General features: G+C 41.2%; 1 protein-coding gene across 2 annotated transcripts; it reads left to right on the forward strand.

Annotated features, from left to right (window-relative positions):
* Positions 1–1,306: 1,306 nt before the first annotated feature.
* On the forward strand, positions 1,307–8,823 carry LOC143444002 (uncharacterized). Of its 2 annotated transcripts, XM_076942639.1 has the most exons (4): positions 1,307–1,519; positions 1,605–1,784; positions 6,677–6,800; positions 7,842–8,823. In XM_076942639.1, exons 2-4 carry the CDS (start codon positions 1,605–1,607, stop codon positions 7,895–7,897), a joined length of 360 nt encoding a protein of 119 aa, XP_076798754.1. In that variant the 5' UTR covers positions 1,307–1,519; the 3' UTR covers positions 7,898–8,823. The 2 variants fall into 2 exon arrangements, with proteins under 2 accessions (XP_076798754.1, XP_076798753.1); XM_076942638.1 differs by having other exon boundaries at positions 1,308–1,784.
* The last annotated feature ends 13,788 nt before the right edge of the window (positions 8,824–22,611 follow it).

Below are 22,611 nucleotides of genomic sequence, written 5' to 3' on the forward strand. Positions count from 1 at the left end.
AAGTCTTGAAGAAATAGCAGACTCAAGGCACATGCCTAAATATAATAAAAGCAATATACAGCAAGCCAATAGCCATTAAATGGAGAAAAACTTCAAAAAATTCCATTAAAATCAGTGACAAGACTAAACTGCCCACTCTCTATCTATTTATCTATTCAATAAAATTCTGAGAGTTTTAGCTAGAGCAATAAGAGAAAGAAAGAAAGAAAGAAAGAAAGAAAGAAAGAAAGAAAGAAAGAAAAGAAAGAAGAAAGAAAGAAAGAAAGAAGAGAGAGAGAGAGAGAGAGAGAGAGAGAGAGAGAGAGAGAGAGAGAGAGAGAGATCAAGGGTATACAAATTGGAAAGGAAGATGTCAAGGTATCACTATTTGCAGATGATATAATAATATGGAAAAGAGACCCCAAACATTCTACAAAAGAACTCTTACAGTTGATAAACAACTTGAACAAAGTGGCTGGATATAAAATTAACTTAAAAAAATTAGTAGTCCTAAATGGACAGAGAAAGAAATTAGGGAAACAACATCCTTCACAATAGCCACAAATAATATAATATATCTTGGTGTAACTCTTAACCAAGCAAGCAAAAGCAAAAATAACAAGATCTTCAAGTTCCTGAAGAAAGAAATTGAAAAATATATCAGAAGATAGAAAAATCTTCTATGATCATGTATCAATACGATTAAGATATGTAAATGGCCATCTTGCCAAAAGCAATCTACATATTTAATGCAATCCACATCAAAATTTCAACACAATTGTTTACAGACCTTGAAAGAGCAATTCTCAACTTCTTATGGAAAAATAAAAAAAACCAAACAATCCTGAACAATAAAATAGCCTCTGTAGGAATCACCATTCCAGACCTCAAGCTATGCAATAAACAAATAGTGATGAAAACTACATGGTACTGGTAGAGACACCAAGAGGTTGATCAATGGAATAAAATCAAAGAACCATAAATAAACCCAGACACAAATGAGCACATGACTTTCGACAGAGAAGCCAAAATAATATAGTAAAATAAATAAATAAATAAAGCATCTTCAATAAATGATACTTGTCTAACTGGATATCTGCCTGTAGAAGTAAAAGAAAATTTTAATATAGGCCCAAGACTAATAAGAATAACAGGGCCCTCTGATTCCCTGACCTAAGTAGTTAAAAATGCCGGTCAGCAGGTCTGTTAAGCCAATGCCCAGTTAATCAGTCACAGAGGATGTGGAGTTACAGGACAAAGGTCTGTTTAATCATCCCATGGCCATGAAAGATAAGGAAAGTATGCAAGGACATCCTTGAAAGAACAGAGACATGCCTCAGTCCAAATGAGTAATGGGCCACTGTGAGGAGCCGCCCTCACATTCGCCATTGCAAGATGGCACTGACATCTGCTCGACCAACTGACAAACAGGTGGTTTGCGCGTGTGCTAGGACGTTTTTTTCATTCCTTGTGCACTGCCTCACCTGTGACACAATACCGGTCGATGGGCTACAGCCAACCGTTGGGTGCCACGTCCTAGGTGGGGAGAAGTTTCATATATAAGGGCTGGGATTTTGCCCCCTCGGGGTCCTCTTCATCTGTAAGCTTATGCTCTCCCTCTCAAGATGCATAAAAGCTTTACTGCAGAAGGATCCTGTGTGTGCCGTGTTGTTCCTGCTGGCGGGAGGTTGCGCGGGACATCTGGTGCTGAAACCCGGGAATCTCGACCTCATCATCGTCAGCACCTCAGAGGACCCCTCGATTCAGAGGAGGATTCAGAACTTCAGGGAGGTACATTCGGAGAGGTATGTCTGCCCCTGAAATTTGTGGCCTGATCTTCACTGTGATTTTCATGGTCCTTGTTCTAGTTGTTAAAAACTGTTTAGAAGATGAAAATTGTAAGGAAGCAGTAAGTGAAGGGCAGGTTACTCTCGAGGGAGTTCAGGACAGCATGTCAGAAACCGAACGGAGTGAGAGGTTGGGCGTGCAAGAAAAAGGACGTCCCAAAAAAGAAGGATAGGCACCCTCCTAAGACAGGAGAGATACCCCCGATGGAGTCCAGTATCCCTCGTAAGGAGAGAAAGGGTGGGCTCTACCCCTCTTTGGAGCTGGAGGCACTGACCCTCGACAGTTCGGAAAGCTCCAGTGATGATGACACCTCTGGTAAGAATACTCTTAACTCGGAGGAGGAGGCTGAGTTAGATGAAGAAGCAGCTAGATATGAGGCAGAGAGATATCACCCAGATGATAACAAAAAATATAAAAAATTACCTAGAATTCCTCCTTAAAAGACGGTGCCCTCTGCACCTCCACCTTATGAGGTGCATCCTCCATCAGGTTACTCGCTTGTACCAGAAAAGGTGAGGAGAAAGATCAGGACTGTATTCCCTGTTTTTGAAACAGAAAATGGAGGGCGAATTCATGCTCCAGTAGATTTCAACCAGCTTAAGGAACTGGCCGAATCTGTTCGCAAGTATGGGACCAATGCTAATTTTACCCTGGTACAGCTTGATAGAATCGCCAATTCAACATTAACACCAGCCAATTGACAAATGATTGCAAAAGCTGCCCTCCCTAATATGGGCCAATATATGGAATGGAAAGAACTGTGGTATGAAGCCGCACAAGCGCAAGCCCGGGTCAACGCTACTGCCTTGACCCCGGAACAGAAAGATTGGACTTTAGACCTGTTAACAGGTCAAGGGGCTTATACTGCTGATCAAGCTAACTATCATTGGGGAGCCTATACCCAGGTCTCTGCCACGTCCATTAGGGCATAGAAGGCACTTTTCCAAAAAGGGGAAGCGAGTGGACAACTCACAAAGATAATTCAAGGACCCCAAGTGTCCTTTTCAGATTTTGTGGCCAGAATGAGAGAGGCAGCTGGGCGTATTTTTGGAGATGTAGGTCCAATCGAGCCCCTAATCCAACAGATAATTTTTGAACAAGCCACTCAGGAGTGCCGAGCAGCCATTGCTCCACGTAAAAACAAGGGCTTACAAGATTGGCTTAGGGTCTGCAGAGAGCTCAGAGGGCCCCTTACTAATGCCGGGTTGGCGGCTGCTATTCTTCAATCACAGAGGCGCCCCCCATGAGACCCGGTCCAAAGGTCTGCTATAATTGTGGGAAGCCCGGTCATTTTAAAAAGGATTGTACAAATTTGAATAGAAAGGTAGAGACTCCCACTCTTTGTGACAGATGCGGCAAGGGATATCATAAAGCTAGTGCATGCCGTTCAGTAAGAGATATTAGGGGCAGACTCCTCCCCCCCGCTGGATAATCAGTCAGACGAGATGCCAAAAAACGGGAAATCAGGCCCCAGTCCCAGGGCCCTCAAAGATATGGGAACCGACTAGTCAGAACCCAGGAAGCCAACAGAAAGAGAAATCAGGAAATAACCCAGGAAGACCCACAAGGGTGGATTTGCGTGCCGCCTCCAACTTCTTACTAATGCCACAAATGAATATTCAGCCAATTCCAGTGGAGCCTATAACACCCTTGCTTCCCGGAATCATGGACCTTATCCTCGGCCAAGGATCACTCATCCTGCAAGGTTTAATAGTGTACCCCGGGGTAATGGATGGCCAGCATTCTCCTGAAATACAAGTCTTATGTTCTAGCCCTAGAGGAGTTTTTTCTATTACAAAGGGAGATTGAATAGCCCAGTTGCTATTCCTCCCTGAGGTGGGAAGGGTCAATAGAATGGGAACAGAACAGATGGGCTCCTCAGGTAGTGATCTAGCTTACTTAATGATTCCCTTGAATGAAAGGCCTAAACTACTTTTAAAAGAAAAAGGAAAAGATTTTGAGGGTATTCTAGATGCCGGGGCTGATAAGAGTATCATCTCCTCACACTGGTGGCCCAAAGCATGGCCCACCATTGAGTCATCACATTCGTTACAAGGCCTAGGATATCAGTCTTGCCCCACCATCAGCTCCACAACCTTGACCTGGGAATCCCCTGAAGGACAGCAGGGAAAATTTATACCTTATGTTCTTCCTCTCCCCGTTAACCTCTGGGGAAGAGATGTCTTGCAGGGTATGGGTCTCACCCTGTCAAATGAACCTATTCTTACAAAACCATATTCAGCCCAGGCAAGAGACATGATGATTAAGATAGGCTACAGGGAAGGAAAAGGACTGGGAAAGTTGGAACAGGGCAGGGTGGAGCCTATATCCCCTAGTAGAAAACAAGATAAAAAAGGGTTGGGTTTTTCCTAGGGGCCGTTGGGGTAGTACAGCCTATACCGTGGAAAACAGAGGACCCGGTGTGGGTTCCCCAATGGCCTTTATCCTCTGAAAAACTAGAAGCTGTAACAAAATTGGTAAAGGAACAATTAGAGCTCAATCATATTGAGTCTTCTACCTCACCTTGGAATACTCCCATCTTCGTGATCAAAAAGAAGTCAGGAAAATGGAGATTACTCCATGACCTCAGAGCTATTAATGAACAGATGAAATTGTTGAGCCCAGTCCAGAGGGGCCTTCCTGTGCTCTCTGCTCTCCCTTGTGGCTGGAAGCTCCTCATTATAGATATTAAAGATTGCTTTTTCTCCATACCCTTGTGCCCTAAAGATAGGCCTAGATTTGCTTTTACTGTTCCTTCCATTAATCATATGGAACCAGACAAGAGGTATCAATGGAAAGTCTTACCCCAGGGCATGGCCAATAGCCCCACCATGTGTCAAATTTTTGTTCAAACAGCCTTGGGACTGCTAAGACAACGGTTTCCCACCTTACTTGTCATCCATTATATGGATGACATACTTTTGTCACATAAAGAGTTAAAAATATTACTAGACGCCTACCCCTGTTTGATACAAACGTTGGCACAATGGGGGTTACAAATAGCAGTGGAGAAGGTTCAGATCTCTGAAGTGGGCACCTTCTTGGGGACTTATTTCTCCTACCAATATAATTCCCCAAAAATTGGAAATCTGTAGAGACCATCTGCACACCCTCAATGATTTTCAGAAATTATTGGGAGATATAAATTGGCTCAGACCCTTTTTGAAAATTTCTTCAGCTGAGTTGAAACCTTTATTTAATGTTTTAGAAGGAGACCCCCATATCTCCTCTCCTAGGGCCCTTACTCCTGCCGCAAGTCAGGCCTTAAAGAAGGTAGAGCATGCCTTGCAAAGAGCTCAGCTGCAGCGCATTGATGCATTTGATGACCTTTTATCCTGTGTGTTATGAAAACCATTCGGTTGCCAACTGCCGTATTGTGGCAGAAAGGGCCCTTATTATGGGTTTATCCGAACACCTCTCCTGCCAAAATTATAGACTGGTATCCCAATGCAATTGCCCAGCTTGCGCTTTGTGGAATAAAGGTGGCCATTACTCATTTTGCACGAGAGCCTAACTCTCTCATTACACCTTATACTGCTGCGCAAGTACAAGTTCTGGCGGCCACCTCTAATGATTGGGCAATCTTGGTTACCTCCTTTTCAGGACAGATTGATAATCATTATCCTAAACATCCTGTTTTACAATTTGCCTTGAATCAGGCTATAGTATTTCCACAAATTACAGCTAGGCAACCTCTTAAGGATGGGATTGTTGTATATACAGATGGATCAAAGACTGGTCTGGGTGCTTATGTAGTAAATAATAAAGTGGTATCAAAACAGTTCAGTGAAACATCACCTCAACTTGTAGAATGTTTGGTGGTACTGGAGGTCCTTAAAATCTTTCCAGGGCCTCTTAACATTGTGTCAGATTCCTTTTACGTGGTTAACGCAGTTAAACTTCTTGAAGTGGCTGGAATCATAAAACCCTCTAGCAGAGTTCGTGGCACCTTTCAACAAATACAGCTTGTTTTGTTGAATAGAAAATCTCCTATGTATATTACTCATATCAGAGCCCATTCAGGACTCCCTGGCCCTATGACTTTGGGAAATGAGCTAGCAGATAAAGCTACCAAGCTCGTGGCCATTGCGTTATCATCTCAAACAGAAGCAGCAAGGGAGTTCCACAAACATTTTCATGTGACGGCGGAGACCTTGCGTCGCCGTTACTCACTTACCAGAAAAGAAGCCAGAGAGATTGTTATTCAATGCCAAAATTGCTGTGAATTCTTGCCTGCTCCTCATGGGGGAATAAATCCACGTGGCATAAGGCCTTTACAGGTCTGGCAGATGGATGTTACTCATGTCCCTTCCTTTGGAAGGCTTCAATACTTACATGTCTCTATTGATACATGTTCTGGTATCATTGTTGCCACACCTCTAACAGGTGAAAAGGCCTCACATGTGATCCAACATTGTTTGGAAGCATGGAGTGCCTGGGGAAACCCAAACTCCTCAAAACAGACAATGGACCAGCTTATACCTCTCAAAAATTTCAACAGTTCTGTCACCAAATGGCAGTAACTCACTTGACTGGACTTCCATACAACCCTCAAGGACAAGGCATTGTAGAATGTGCCCATCACACGCTTAAATCATATTTAATAAAACAGAAAGGGGGAGTTGAGGATGCTCTCCCCCCAGTACCAAGAGTAGCTGTTTCCATGGCACTCTTTACCCTTAATTTTTTGAATCTTGATGCTCAAGGCCACACTGTGGCTGAGCGTCATTGTATAGAGCCTGACAGGCCAAAAGAAATGGTAAAATGGAAAGATGTGCTAACAGGAAAATGGAAAGGCCTGGATCCTATTTTGATAAGATCCAGGGGAGCTGTTTGTGTCTTCCCACAGGAGGACGAGAATCGCTTCTGGGTACCAGAGAGACTGACCCGCAAGATCTTTGAACATGAAAAACCGATGCTGCCAAAGTCTACAGTTGATCATCATGATGAAGATGTTGATAAGCCTGAGGATGGTAACAGGGACACCATGGCGGGGGATTATGACAACCTTCCCAATTCCCATGCCGGTGACCAATAAGTCTTTGGGCTTGGCCTATATCCCTTATGATGATCAGATTCAGAGCATACCCACCAATAACAGCTACCACCTGTTAGGAAGTTTATGTTTTATATTTTACTTTCTCCCCAGATATTAGCACATATTATAATGATACCTTTATGGGATTTAATTTCACATACATGAATCCGAGAAAGGCAGATGTGAATCCGTTTGACCAATGGCTCCTTTGTGGGGTCAACAGAAGTTGCACCGATCTGTCACCCCTTGATAGGGAAGGGGGCCACTGCTAAGGGACAATTGTCATTTGACTGGAGGGGTACCCTTGGTGGCTCCCTTGGTAAAAGAAAATCGGGGGGTAGCTTTAGTTGGCAATCTGCTAACACCAAGTATACTGAGTTTAAGAGCATCACATTTGGATCTACTCCGGTCTGTGTATGGCCACCTTTTGTTTGGATAGTGAGCAATGATAATTCTATCTGGAATGAGACCTTGACATGCACACCTAATACCTGCTTTTTTGTTCTCTGCTGGAATGCTACAATGTTCCCTTTTGCCATGGTTACCCGCTTGCCGAGATTTGTTCTTGTGCCAGTAGAGGCACCCAACACTTTAGCCCATTTTAGAATTAGGAGAGATTTTGGAATTTCTGCCATTATAGTGGGCATTATTGCAGGGGCCGCTGTAATAGGATCGGTTATGGCCTCTGCCCTTGCATTATCCTCCTCGGTGCGGGCGGCAGATTCTATAAACCAATTGTCTGTATCAGTCACTCCAGCATTGGATGTACAAGCCTCCGCCAATTCGCAAATCATGGGGGGATTGATGCTAGTGAATCAGAGGATTGACCTGGTTCAAGAGCAAATTGATATTTTATGGCAGTTGGCTCAATTGGGATGTGAACAGAAGATGCTTGGGTTATGTATAGCATCCATACCTTATGATAATTATACCCGCACAGCTAATTTGTCAAAAGTTTTTTCTGTTTTTATTGCAGAATTGGACCCTAGAATTCAAAGAAATGCTTTATCAATTGCGTTTTGCCATAATTGAGGTGAATTTGACCCGCCTTGATTTATTCTTGATCGAGGGATTGTCGTCATGGATCCATTCAGCCATCTCCTTCTTCAAAGAGTGGGTGGGGGTTGGCTTGTTCAGAGCTGCATTCTGTTGTGGGGGTGTGTTACTCCTCTGGTTGGTTTGCAAGTTTAAGGCACAAACGAAAAGAGACAAGGTGGTTATCACCCAGGCACTCACAGCACTAGAACAAGGTGCCTCACCCATATTTGGCTCTCTATGCTTAGGCAATAGATCGCTGGCCGCTCAGCTCTTGCACCCCAAGAGGCTGCCCTCACTGCACTGGGTAGAGTGAGCGTGCTTCAGCAGCCCAGGAGAGTTGCATGGCTAAGCACTGCAGCAGAATAGCCCTGCGGTGTTTAATGGGCCTATTCTGGGGAGATATGTCATCTTGCATGAAGGTTGAGTGCCTAAAATAACCTTCCCCCAGGAAAAATGGCACAGAGAGAGTTGTAGGCTATATCAGCCCTTGCACATTGCTGGGGCGTTGCCCATTGCACGCGATAGGGTGATCTTGCCTTACTCTAATTTGCTTACTGGTGATTTGACCTCTATCTCTGCTCTCAGCATTGGGTGGTCTATTGCTTGATGATTAAAAGAAAAGGGGGAGATGTGAGGAGCCGCCCTCACATTCGCCATTGCAAGATGGCACTGACATCCGCTCGACCAACTGACAAACAGGTGGTTTGCGCGTGTGCTAGGACGTTTTTTTCATTCCTTGTGCACTGCCTCACCTGTGATACAATACCGGTCGATGGGCTACAGCCAACCGTTGGGTGCCACGTCCTAGGCGGGGAGCAGTTTCATATATAAGGGCTGGGATTTTGCCCCCTCGGGGTCCTCTTCATCTGTAAGCTTATGCTCTCCCTCTCAAGACACATAAAAGCTTTACTGCAGAAGGATCCTGTGTGTGCTGTGTCGTTCCTGCTGGCGGGAGGTTGTGCAGGACAGGCCACCTGGTATTTTTCAACCTCCCCGCCCCCTTTTTGGGCCCATTCAGAATTCCAAAAAGTCTGGGTTTAGGCTTAACTAGCTTAGATAAGCACCCACCCACAGAAGTTGTACTCTGTCCCCCAGCTCCACTTACACAGCCTGCTGATGTTTAAAAAATTAATAATAAAGCAACCAATAGTGTGTAACCACGCAAAAATCTCCTGCTCCCCCCAACCCTTGCCTATAAAAACCCCAAACTTTTGAGCTTCTGGGTCACCTCCTCTGTCTCCTGAGTGAGATACGTGTTGACCTGGAGCTCTGACATTAAGCTGCCTCGTGTGCTTGCATCAAGTCGGTCTCTTGTGTGTCCTTGGGTGCACGCCATCTGGAGACTTGAGTGGGGGTCTCCCTGTGGAGGTCTTTTAGAAGAATGCAGATAGAGTAATATTTATCACCTTCCACAAGATTCAAGTTCAAGTAGATCAAGGACCTCAATGTAAAACTGGATACACTAAATCTAATAGAACAGAAAGAGGGAAAGAGCCTTGAATGCATTGGTACAGAAGATAATTTTCTGAACAGAACACTAATGGCTCAGGTTCTAAGGTCAACAATTGATAAATAGGACCTCATGAAACTGAAAATCTTCTGTAAGACGAAGGGCACTGTCAACAGGACAAATGGCAGCCTACAAGTTGGAAAACTATCTTCACTAACCTCATATGCAATGGAGGGCTAATATCCAAAATATATAAAGAACTCAAGAAGTTAGACTCCAAAAACCAAACAACTTAATTTAAAAATGAAGTACAGAGCTAAGCAGAGAATTCTCAACAAAGGAAACTCAAATGGCTGAGAAGCACTTACAGAAATGTTCAACATCCTTAGTCAGCCAGGAAATGCATATGACCCTGAGACTCCACCTTACACCAATTAGAATGTCTAAAATGAAAAACTCAAGGAACAAAACATACTGGTGAGGATGTGGAGAAAGGGGAACCCGCCTCCATTTCTGGTTGAACTGTAAACTTGTACAATCAATCTGGAAATTATTCCAGCGGTTTCTCAGAAAATTTGAAATAGATCTACCTGAAGACCAAGCAATCCTGCACATATCCTTCATATGTATTCTACCATTCCTCAAGAACACGTGCTCCACTTTTTTCACAGCAGCTATATTTGTAACAGAAACTGGAAAAAAACCCAAATTTCCCTCAACCAAAGAACGACAACAGAAAATGTTGTTTATTTTAACAATGGAATACTATACAGCTGTTTAAAATCAAGGATATCATGAATTTTGCATAAAAATGAGTAGAACTAAAAAATATCATCCTGGGTGAGGTAACTCAGACCCAAAAGGACATGCATGGTATGTATTCACTCAATAGTGGATATTTGCCATAAAGTACAAACATTTCACGATATTACCCCACAGATGCAAAGAAGTTAAACAAGAAGGAAGGCCCAAAGAAAGATGCTTGCTTGAATCTTACTTAGAAGGAGGAATAAATTAGTTATTGGAAGCAGAGGAAGGAGAAAAGGACAGGGAGGGGAATGGGTAGGCATTATCAGATGCTGGAGAAAAAGGGAGAGAGGACCAGAGTGTCAAGAAAATGAATGATAATTTATAGCTGCCAGCAGTGTTGGGGAGAGGAAATCTCTAGAAAGTCCCAGAGATGTGGGATAAGGGAGCCTCCCAGGAATCAGTGCAGGTTACCTTAGATGAGATGACTAATAGTGGGGACATGAAACCTAAAGAAACCAACTCTTATAGCCAGAGAGGACTCACTTTGACTCAAAGTTTGTCCTGCCTAAAATAATAAAGGGATGGAACAGAGACTAAAGGAAAGGCCAACCAATAACTGACCCAACTCAAAACCCATCCCATGGAAAAACACCCTGAAATTATTAATGATAATTGGTTATGCTTATAATATAAACTGGAGCCTAGCATAACTTTCCTCTGAGAGGCTGTACCCAGCAGTGGACTGAAACAGATGCAGATACCCACAGCCAAACATTAGACAGAATTTGAAGACACTTGTGGAAGAGTTGGGGCAAAGATTGAAGGCCCTTATGTAGATGGAAACCACACAAGAAGCCCAACAGAATCAACAAACCTGGTCTCCTGTATGCTCTTAGAATCTGATCCACCAGCCAAAGAACATAAAGAGGCTGGAGAGAGGCTCCTACATACACAAATATGTAGCAGACAGGCAGCTCAATCTTCATGGATGCCCTGTCTGGCCTCAGTGGGAGAGAATGTGCACAATCTGGCAGATACTTAATGTGCCAGGGTAGGGTGATATTGGGGGGTTGCACCCTTTCAGAGGAGAATCAGTAGGGGTTGGGAGAGTGACTCTATGATGGACAAGCCAAGAGGGAAACAGTGTTTGAGATGTAAATAAACTAAATAATTTTAATAAATAAATATTATTAACAATTAAACAAATGCTCAAGTTGAAATTTGCTGTTATTCCCTAATCCCTAAGTGCCACATTTTACAACTTGCAGATGTTTGAAAGTATGGGTACCTAACTCACATATACACAGAAAATAAAAAAGAGGTGCTCTTTAGAATGAAGAAAGGAGGTAAACACGGAAATAAGAGGCTAGAGTAACAGTAAGGATGCCTGAAAAGCCACAGGAATCATAGAATTAACTATTTCCCTTTGAATGAACTTTCTTATCTAGTCTGATGATACTTTCTCCACAATTCACAGACCACCTAACAAAATCCCCAATATCAGATATAAGAAAACCTTTTTTCAGTTGTTGGCCAGGAATGTCCAAAAGATTTCCAAAATATACAGCCTATTGCCAATACCCTTGGTTACTCACCCACACAGATGTGGAAATACCTATTGCTGAAGATACAATGTACTTCAGAAACAGGACTCAGGGACTCTTGAGGTTGAACTAGTCTGAGTAACCCCTAGCTGAGGACTACCTTTCATGGTACCATAAGGCACTATGAAAGCTTTCAAAAGAAGGAGGCAGACAGCAGTCCTACTCAGCTATAATGCCTATGATCATCAATAACCGACATGGCATTATAACTCGAAGGGTATAGAAATAGCATGTACTCTTTGCTGGTAACCAATAGCTTTCTAATTTGACTTAAGACCTATTCAACAAAAGAGAAGCTATGCCTGGTACTAGAAACCTAGTAACCGCAGTACTAGTGAAATCATGGTCATTCGAGGAGAATCTACAACCACTAACTTATTAAACTAGCACAATTCCTAAAAACAATCTATAAACATTTGTCTGCATATCCACAAATATATATATATATATATATATATGTGTGTGTGTGTGTGTGTGTGTGTGTATACACATATATATGTGTGTGTGTATATATATACATATATGTGTATACACACACACACACACACACACACACACACACACACACACACACATATATATATATATATATATATATATATATATATATATATATACATAGTCTTCACTGTCATCAAGGTAATTTCCTGGCCTGGCCCAGATACCAGTGGCTTGAGCAGTTTCCCAGCCAATCTGCTCCCCCCTGAAAACTTGAGTCCGGAGGCACTCTAGGGAGGTCATGGACTGCAGAGCTACAAAGGTACCCAAGAGAGGTGAAGGACCACAGAGCTGCAGGCATCCTAGAGATGACATGGCCCACAGAGCTGCAGAGCGGGGGACACCATATCCTGAAACATCATAGAGGAGCAACTACATTCAGAACAGCAAACACCTAGCTGGTGTACTACCATGGAGACACCATATCCTGAAATATCCTAGAGGAGCCACTGTACCCAGAGCAGCTAGAGCTCAGGAACATAAAGTCATCCAGACCCCAAGGAGTTCTGACACAACCAAGATAACTGGAGAGGCAGACCCCATTCAAAACCAGTGAGTATGAGTAGCACTACAGCTAACCAAATGGCGAAAGACAAGCATACGAATGTAAACAACAGAAACCAAAGTTACTTGGCATCACCAGAACCCAGTTCTCCCACCATACAAGGCCTGAACACAACATCACACCAGAAAAGCAGGACTCAGAATTAAAATCACTTCTCATGATGATGATGGAGGACTTTTAAAAAGGACATAAACAACACTCTGAAAGAATTTGAGGAAAAATTAGTAAAAAAGTAGAAGCCCTTAAAGAAATGCAAGAAAACACAACCAAATAGGTGACGGAATTACACAAAACCGTCCAGTATCTAAAAATAAAAGTAGAAACAATGAAGAAATCACAAAGGGAGACTACCCTGGAGATAGAAAACATAGGAAAAAGATCAGGAGTCATAGACACAAGCATCACCAACAGAATACAAGAGATAGAAGAGAGAATCTCATACACAGAAAATACAAAGGAAAACATTGACACAACAGTCAAAGAAAATGTGAAATGCAAAAAGCTCCTAACACAAAACATCCAGGAAATCCAGGACACAATGAGAAGACCAAACCTAAGCATAATAGGTATAGATGAGAGTGAAGATTCCCACCTTAAAGGGCCAGTAAATATCTTCAACAAAATTATAGAGGAAAACTTCCCTAACCTAAAGAAAGAGATGTCCTTAAATATGCATGAAGCCTACAGAACCCCAAATAGAATAGACCAAAAAAGAAACACCTCCCATCACATAATAATCAAAACATCAAATATACAAAACAAAGAGAAGATACTAAAACAGTGAGGGAAAAAGGCAAACTAACATATAAAGGCAGACCTATAAGAATTACACCAGATTTCTCACCAGAGACTATAAAAGCCAGAAGATCCTAGACTGATATCATACAGACCCTAAGAGAACACAAATGCCAGCCAAGACTACTATACCCAGCAAAACTCTCAATCAATATTGATGGAGAAACCAAAATATTCCATGACAAATCCAAATTTACACAATATCTTACCACAAATCCAGCACTTCAAAGGATAATTGGTGGAAAACTCCAACACAAGGAGGGAAACTACAACCTAGAAAAAGCAAGAAAGTAATCTTCCAACAACCCCAAAAGAAGATAGTTACACAAACATAACTCCACTGCCACTAACAAAAATAACAGGAAACAACATTTATTTTCCTTAATATCTCTTAATATCAATGAACTTAATTCTTCAATAAAAAGACATAGACTATCAGATTGGATACACAAACATGACCCAACATCCTGCTGCATACAGGAAATGCACCTTTGTGAAAAAGACAGACACTACCTCAGAGTAAAAGGTTGGAAAACAATCTTTCAAGCAAATGGCCCCAAGAAACAAGCTGGAGTAGCGTTTCTAATATCAAATAAAATAGTTTTTCAACCAAAAGTAATCAAAAAAGATAAAGAAGAACACTTCATATTCATCAAAGGAAAAATGTACCAAGAGGAACTCTCAATTCTCAACATCTATGCCCCAAATGCAAGGGCACCCACATACATAAAAGACACTTTACTAAAGCTTAAAGCATACATTGCACCCTACACAATAATAGTGGAAAATTTCAACACCCCACTCTCAGCTATGGACAGATCATAGAAACAGAAACTAAACTGAGACACAATGAAACTAACAGAAGTTATGAACCAATTGGACTTAACTGACATCTATAGAATATTTCATCCTAAAACAAAAGAATATACCTTTTTCTCAGCACCTCATGGTACCTTCTCCAAAACAGACCATATAATTGGTCACAAAACAGGCCTCAACAGATACAAAAAGATTGAAATAATCCCTTGTACCCTATCAGACCACCATGGACTAAGACTCGTCTTTGACTTGGACAAAAACAATGGAAAGCCTGCATGCACATGGAAACTGAACAATGCTCTATTCAATGATAACTTGGTCAATGAAGAAGTAAAGAAAGAAATTAAAGACTTTTTAGAATTAAATGAAAATGAGGACACATCATATCAAACCTTGTGGGACTCATTGAAAGCAGTACTAAGAGAAAAAACTCATAGCTCTAAGTGCTCACAAAAAGAATATGGAAAGAGCATACATTAACAACTTGACAGCAAACCTGAAAGCATTAGAACAAAAAGAAGCTAGTATACCCAAAAGGAGTGGACAGCAGGAAATAATCAAACTCAGGGCTGAAAACAACCAAGTTGAAACAAAAAGAACTATACAAAATATCAACAAAACCAGGAGCTGGTTCTTTGAGAAAATCAACAAGATAGACAAACCCTTAGCCAGACTAACCAAAGGGCGCAGAGACAGTACTCAAATTAATAAAATCAGAACTGAAAAGGGAGACATAACAACAGAAACAGAGGAAATAAAAAAAAATCATCAGATCCTACCACAAAGGCCTATACTTAGCAAAATTGGAAAATCTGGATGAAATGAACAATTTTCTAGATAAATACCAGGTACCAAAGTTAAATGAGGAGCAGATAAACCATCTAAACAGCTGCATAACCCCTAAAGAAATAGAAGCAGTAATTAAAAATCTCCCCACCAGGTTGCAAGCTGGTACAACCCACTCTGGAAGTCAGTCTGGCGGTTCCTCAGAAAATTGGACATAGCACTACCTGAGGACCCAGAAAATGCCCCAACATATAACAAAGACTTATGCTCCACTATGTTCATAGCAGCCTTAATTATAATAGCCAAAAGCTGGAAAGAACCCAGATGCCCTTCAAAAGAGGAATGGATAAAAAAATGTGGTACATTTACATTGGAATATTACTCAGCTATTAAAAATAGTGAATTCGAGAAATTCTTAGGTAAATGGATGGAACTAGAAAATATCATCCTGAGTGAGGTAACCCAATCACAAAAGAACACATGTCGTATTTACTCACTGATAAGCGGATATTAGCCCAAAGTTTGAAACAACAAAGATTCAACTACCAGACGACATGAAGCTCATGATGAAGAAAGAATAAGTGAGGATGCCTAGGTCTTTTTTAGAAGGAGTAACTAAATAGCCAAGGGAGCAAATATGGACACAAAGTGTGGGACAGAATCTGAAGATGGGGTTGTATGGAGACCACTCCACCTGGGTATTCATTCCATGTGCAGTCACCAAAAATAGACGCTGATATGGCTGTCAGGAAGGGAAAGCTGACAGCAGCCTGTTAAGGCTGTCTCCTTAGAGGTCCCCCAGAGCCGGACATACCCAGAGGCAGATACTCACAGCTAACCATTAATCTGATCAAAGGCTCCCAATGGAGAAGTTAGAGAGTAAATTGAAGGAGCCTAAAGGGTTGGTGCCCCCATGAGGAGAGCAAAAATACCAACCAACCAGAGCTCCCCAGGGTCTAAACCACCAGCCTAGGAGCACATATGGAGAGCCACATGACTCCAGCTGTATATGTAGGAGAGGATGGCCTTGTTGGACATAGGTGGGAGACGAGGTCATTGGTACCTTGAAGGCTGAGCACTGAGTGGGGGGGGGGGGAATCTGAGAGTGGGGAGGGGGATTGGGGGGTAGGTGGGTAAACACCCTTATAGAAGCAGGAGGAGGGGGAATGGGATAAGGGGTTCCTGGGTGGTGGGGGGAATGCAGTAAGGGGATAAAATTTTTAAATGTAAATATTATATCCAATAAAAGAGGGGAAAAAAAGAAAAGCGGTTAGAACCAACATCCTTAATAAAATGTCAGCCCTCTTAAAAAAAACGATCTTGATACTAAAATTTGTTTTGAGAATTGTATATTGCAGAATGATCAGCCTTGGTGTATCTACTCAACAAGCAAGCTGGGCAGACCTGCTCAAACCTCTGAGGTCCGGGAATTTCATCTGCAGGCAGTGAAGACACAGCATCAGAGGCTTATCAATTTGCCCTTCCCCCACTCCTCTTCTAATATCTCAATGCCCATAATCAGCTCGAAGAAGCTAATGAAGAGTCAGCACCCCTATTCCCTGGGCTTGGGGATTAAGGTGGTAAATGTTGGGCTGTCTTTCTACGGAAAAGTAGTGGTTTTGTGGGAATAGAGAGGATTAGCTAGGATTTAATGCATAGCCATAACCTATTAGTAGAAATCTGTACAATATTACCAAGATGAAGATATAAATTCTTAAATGGCACCAATTTACTTTGATTACAAATTTTAAGGTTTTCGTTGGCATGAGCTTCTTATTGATATAAAAGTGAGATGAATATTGTTACTCTCATAGGCATTGTACCAGTATAACACATTTAAGAATACAAGGCTTAGACCCAGTCCTTCTTTAACTTTTTAAAACTGATTTGAGATGGACAGCCTGTGAGTTAAGGGGCTATAGCAAATTCATGGCTTGGAGTTTCTTGTTAGGGTGTTTCCTATGTTTTATTTAGAGATAGCTGAGTGGAGTTAACAGACAACAATCCAGATTACTTTACATGGATAGTTGGTTTTCAAAACATCAGAAATACACAAAATTGACGTGACAAACATTTCTGTATTAATGTTCATTTTGATTAGAGACATGTCTGCTCCTGACAGCTTCCTATGTTGAATTCTAAGAAGAAATTGAGCATCTTTGGAGTTACTCCAGTTGTGGTGAGACAGCCACTAGACAAGAATTGCCTCTTTCCATCTGCAGACAAATTACTGTCCAGAAAAGGACACACTTGCAGAATAGTCAACTGATTATATCTGCCTAGACAGAGTAATCAGCCCTTAATAATTCTGCAACACTAAGGTCTGTCAGATGATCCTGGGCCAGAAGGCAGAAGAACAGATGCTCCAATGTTTTGAAGTAGAGGGAGTGTCCAGGTGTTCAGAGGTCTCTATAAATTGGCTAGGTTTTAGAAGTTATGCTTTGTGCTTCCCACAATTATAGTTAACTCAGTGACTCTAGATTTCTGATGGGGTTGAAAACTTATAGCCTCATAGCCAATCCTGGCTATTTACCTTGAGAGAAAAGATTTGAGTGGATGGTCGTCAGCTGACATTCATCCTAAAGCCAGGTTCAGAACTAAAGGTTTTAGTTAGGATAGATGACAGAGGTGCTGGTTAGTCAACAAAATGATGAACTGGGTATTAGTACCATCTTGTACCTCACTGGTACAAATCGGCATATTTATGCTCTAATTGTATTTTGAGACAAAAGGTTCATTTTAACAGGAAGGGTGATATGTAGGAGGAGCTAAGGTAGTAGGAGTACTGAGAGGGAGAGAAGAAGTAAGAAGAGGAGGAGAAGAAGGAGAGGAGAAGCTAGGTGATGAAAGAGAGAAAGAGGGGGGAGACAGGAAGGCAGATGTTCATGTATCTCCACCAGTCAAAGATAGTTGATATATCTAGGTTGGGTAGTGGGTTACACCTCTGATTGAACAATACCAAACTAAAAAAGCCTATGATTAACATTTTTTAAAAAAAATGTATAAATGCAAAAAAGAAAAGGGGGCATGGGTTAGGGATTTTCTAAGGGGGCGGGGGAGAATGGGGAAAGGGGATGGCATCTGAAGTGTAAGTAAAATATCTAATAAAAAAATTTCCCCACCAAAAAAAGACTAGGACCAGATGGTTATAGTGCAGAATTCTATCAGACCTTCAAGGAGGACCTAATACCAAATATCTTCAAGCTATTCCACAGAATAGAAACAGAAGGAACAATACCCAATTCGTTCTATGAAGCTACAATTACACTCATACCTAAGCCTCACAAAGACCCAACAAAGAAAGAGAACTACAGACCAATCTCTTTTATGAATATTGATGCAAAAATACTCAATAAAATTCTCGCAAACCAAATCCAAGAACACATCAAAGCAATCATCCATCATGATCAAATAGGCTTTATCCCAGGAATGCAGGGATGCTTCAATATTCAGAAATCCATCAATGTAATGCACTATATAAATATATTCAAAGAAATAAATCACATGATCATCTCACTAGATGCAGTGTAAACATTTGACAAAATTCAACATCCCTTCATGTTAAAAGTCTTGGAGAGATTAGGAATTCAAGGATCATACCTAAACATAGTAAAAGCAATATACAGCAAGCCAGTAGCCAACATCAAACCAAATGGAGAGAAACTTGAAGCAATCCCACTAAGATCAGGGACTAGGCAAGGCTGCCCACTCTCACACTACTTATTCAATATAGTACTGGAAGTCCTAGCTAGAGCAATTAGACAACAAAAGGAAGTCAAAGGGAGACAAATAGGAAAGGAAGAATTAAAATTTCACTATTTGCAGATGATATGATAGTATACTTAAGTGACCCTAAAACTTCCACCAGAGAACTCCTAAACCTGATAAACAACTTCAGTAAAGTGGCCGTATATAAAATCAACTCAAACAAATCAGCAGCATTCCTATACTCAAAAGATAAACAGGCCAAGAATGAAATTAGGGAAATGACACCCTTCACAATAGTTACAAATAATATAAAATATCTTGGAGTGAATTTAACCAAGCTAGTGAAAGATCTGTATGACAAAAACTTCAAGTCTCTGAAGAAAGAAATTGAAGAAGATCTCAGAAGATGGAAAGATTTCCCATGATCCTGGATTGGCAGGATTAATTTAGTAAAACTGGCCATCTTGCCAAAAGCAATCTATAGATTCAATGCAATCCCCATCAAAATTCCAAATCAATTCTTCATAGGGATAGAAAGAGCAATTTGCAAATTTATTTGGAACAACAAATAACCAAGGATAGCAAGAACTATTCTCAACAAAAAAAGTACTTCTGGGGGAATCACCATCCCTGACCTCAACCTATACTACAAGGCAATAGTAATAAAAACTGCATGGTATTGGTACAGAGACAGGCATGAAGATCAATGGAATAGAACTGAGACCCAGAAATAAGCCCACATGCCTATGGTCACTTGATCTTTGACAAAGGAGCTAAAACCATCCAGTGGAAAATGGACAGCATTTTCAGCAAATGGTGTTGGTTCAACTGGAGGTCAACATGTAGAAGGATGCAAATCAACCCATTCATAACTCCTTGTACAAAGCTCAAATCCAAGTGGATAAAAGACCTTCACTTAAAACCAGATACACTGAAACTATTAGAAGAGAAGGTGGAAAAGACCCTTGAATACCTAGGCACAGGGGAAAAGTTCCTGAACAGAACACCAATGGCTTATGCTCTAAGATCAAGAATTGACAAATGGGACCTCATCAAATTGCAAAGCTTCTGGAAGGCAAAGGACATTGTCAATAAGACAAAACAGCAACCAACAGATTGGGAAAAGATCTTAACCAATCCTATATCTGATAGAGGGCTAATATCCAAGATATACAAAGAACTCAAGAAATTATACTCCGGACAACCATATAACCCTACTGAAAATGGGGTACAGAGCTAAACAAAGAATTCTCAACAGAGGAAACTCGAATGGCTGAGAAGCACCTTAAGAAATGCTCAACATCCTTAGTCATCAGGGAAATACAAATCAAAACAACCCTGAGATACCACCTCACACCAGTCAGAATGGCTAAGATCAAAATCTCAGGTGATAGTAGATGCTGGCGAGGATGCGGAGAAAGAGGAACACTCTTCCATTGTTGGTGGGATTGCAAGCTGGTACAACCACTCTGGAAATCAGTCTGATGATTCCTCTGAAAACTGGACATAGCATTACCTGAGGATCCAGCTATACCACTCCTGGGCATATACCCAGAAGATGCTCCAACATATAAGAACATATGCTCCACTATGTTTATAGCAGCCTTATTTATAATAGCCAGAAGCTGGAAAGAACCAAGATGTCCCTCAACAGAGGAATGGATACAAAAAGTGTGGTACATCTACACAATGGAGTATTACTCAGCTATTAAAAATAATGAATTCGAGAAATTTTTAGGTAAATGGATGGATCTAGAAATTATCATCCTGAGTGAGTTAACCCAATCACAAAAGAACACACATGGTAGGTATTTACTCACTGTTAAGTGGATGTTAGCCCAAAAGCTTGAAATAGTGAAGACTCAACCCACAGACCACATGAAGCTCATGAAGAAGGAAGACCAAGAGAGGATGCCTTAATTTTGCTTAGAACGAGGAACAAAAATACTCAAGGGAGCAAATATAAAAACAAAATATAGGACAGAAACTGAAGGAGGGGCCATCAGGAGACCATTCCACCTGGGTATTCATCCCATGTACAGTCACCTAAGTTAGACACTGATGTGGATGCCTGGAAGTGCATGCTCTCAAGAATATGATATAGCTGTCTACTTAGAGGTCTGCCAAAGACTAACATATTCAGAGAACAATGCTCACAGCTAACCACTGATATGATCAAGCATTTCCCAATGAAGAACTTAGAGAGAAGACTGAAAGAGCAGAACAGTTTTTGACCCCAGGAGGAAAGCAACAATACCAAACAACCAGAGACCCCCAGGGTCTAAACCACCAGCCTGGGAGCACATAGGGAGGGATCCATGACTCCAGCAGTATATGTAGGGGAGAATGGCCTTGTCGGGCATAGGTGGGAGAGGAGTTTCTTGGTCCCATAAAAAACAAACACAGAGTGGGGGGGGGGATGTGAGGGTGAGGAGGGGATAGTGGGGGGGGGGTAAGTGCAGGCACTGCCTCATAGAAGCATGAGGAGGGGGGATGTGATAGGAGGTTTCTGGGTGGTGGGAGGAAGTGGGGTAAGGGGATAAAATCTGAAAGGTAAATATAATACCCAATTTTTTAAAAAAGAGATGAAAAAGGGGGAAAAGGAGAAAAAAGAGGAAAAAAGAAAGAAAAAAGAAAAATAGACTTAATAATACAAAGGGAAGGATTTAGAAATTTAGGAGGCAGCTTATGTTAATGGAAACAGCATCATAGAAACTGTAAAATCACACCCTCATAGAAGCACAAGGAGGGGGGATGGGATAAGGGGTTCCTGGGTGGATGGGGGAATGGGATAAGGGGATAAAATTTGAAATGTAAATATTACAACCAATTTTTAAAAGAGAAAAAAAGAAAAGTTGTTAGAATCAACATCTTTAAAAGAAATGTCAGCCCTCTAGAAAAAAAAATTTTTTTTCTTGATACTAAAACTTGTTCTGAGAATTGTATATTGCAGAATACACAGCCTTGGTGTATCTACTCATCAAGCATACTGAGCAGACCTGCCCAAACCTCTGATGTCCTGGAATTCCATCTGGATTCAGTGAAGACACAGCATCAGAGGCTTATCAACTTACTCTTCCCTCCCACCCCTCTTCTAATATCTCAATGCCCGTAATCAGCTTGAAGAAGTTAAAGAAAAGTCAGTGCCCCTATTCCCTGGGCTTGGGGACTAAGGTGGTTAATATTGGTCTGTCTTTCTAGGGAAAAGTAGTGGTTTTGGTGGAACAGGGAGGATTAGCTAGGACTTATTGCATAGCCATAACCTACTGGTAGAAATCTGTATAATTAATATCAAGATGAAGTTATAATTTCTTAAATGGTACAAAATTTACTTTGATTTAAGGTTTTCATTGGTATGAGCTTCTTATTGATATAAAATTGAGATGAATATTGATACTCTCATGGGCAATGTGCCTGTATAACACATTTAGGAATACAAGGCTATGCTTAGTGCTTTCCATAATTTCAGTTAATTCAGTAATTCTGGATTTCTGAAGGGGTTGAAGACCTATAGTCTCATAGCCAATCCTGGCTATTTCCTTTGAGAGAAAAGATCTGAGTGGATGGTTTTCAGCTGACATTCATTCTAAAGCCAAGAAAAAAAGCCAGGTTCAAAACTAAGTGTTTTAGTTAGGAGAGATGACAGAGGTTCTGGTTAGTCAACAAAATGATGGACTAGGTATTAGGACTATCTTGTACCTCACTGATATAGTTAAGAATAATTATGCTCTAA

Source organism: Arvicanthis niloticus, chromosome 12 (assembly GCF_011762505.2).
Source record: "Arvicanthis niloticus isolate mArvNil1 chromosome 12, mArvNil1.pat.X, whole genome shotgun sequence".
Lineage (NCBI taxonomy): Eukaryota > Metazoa > Chordata > Mammalia > Rodentia > Muridae > Arvicanthis > Arvicanthis niloticus.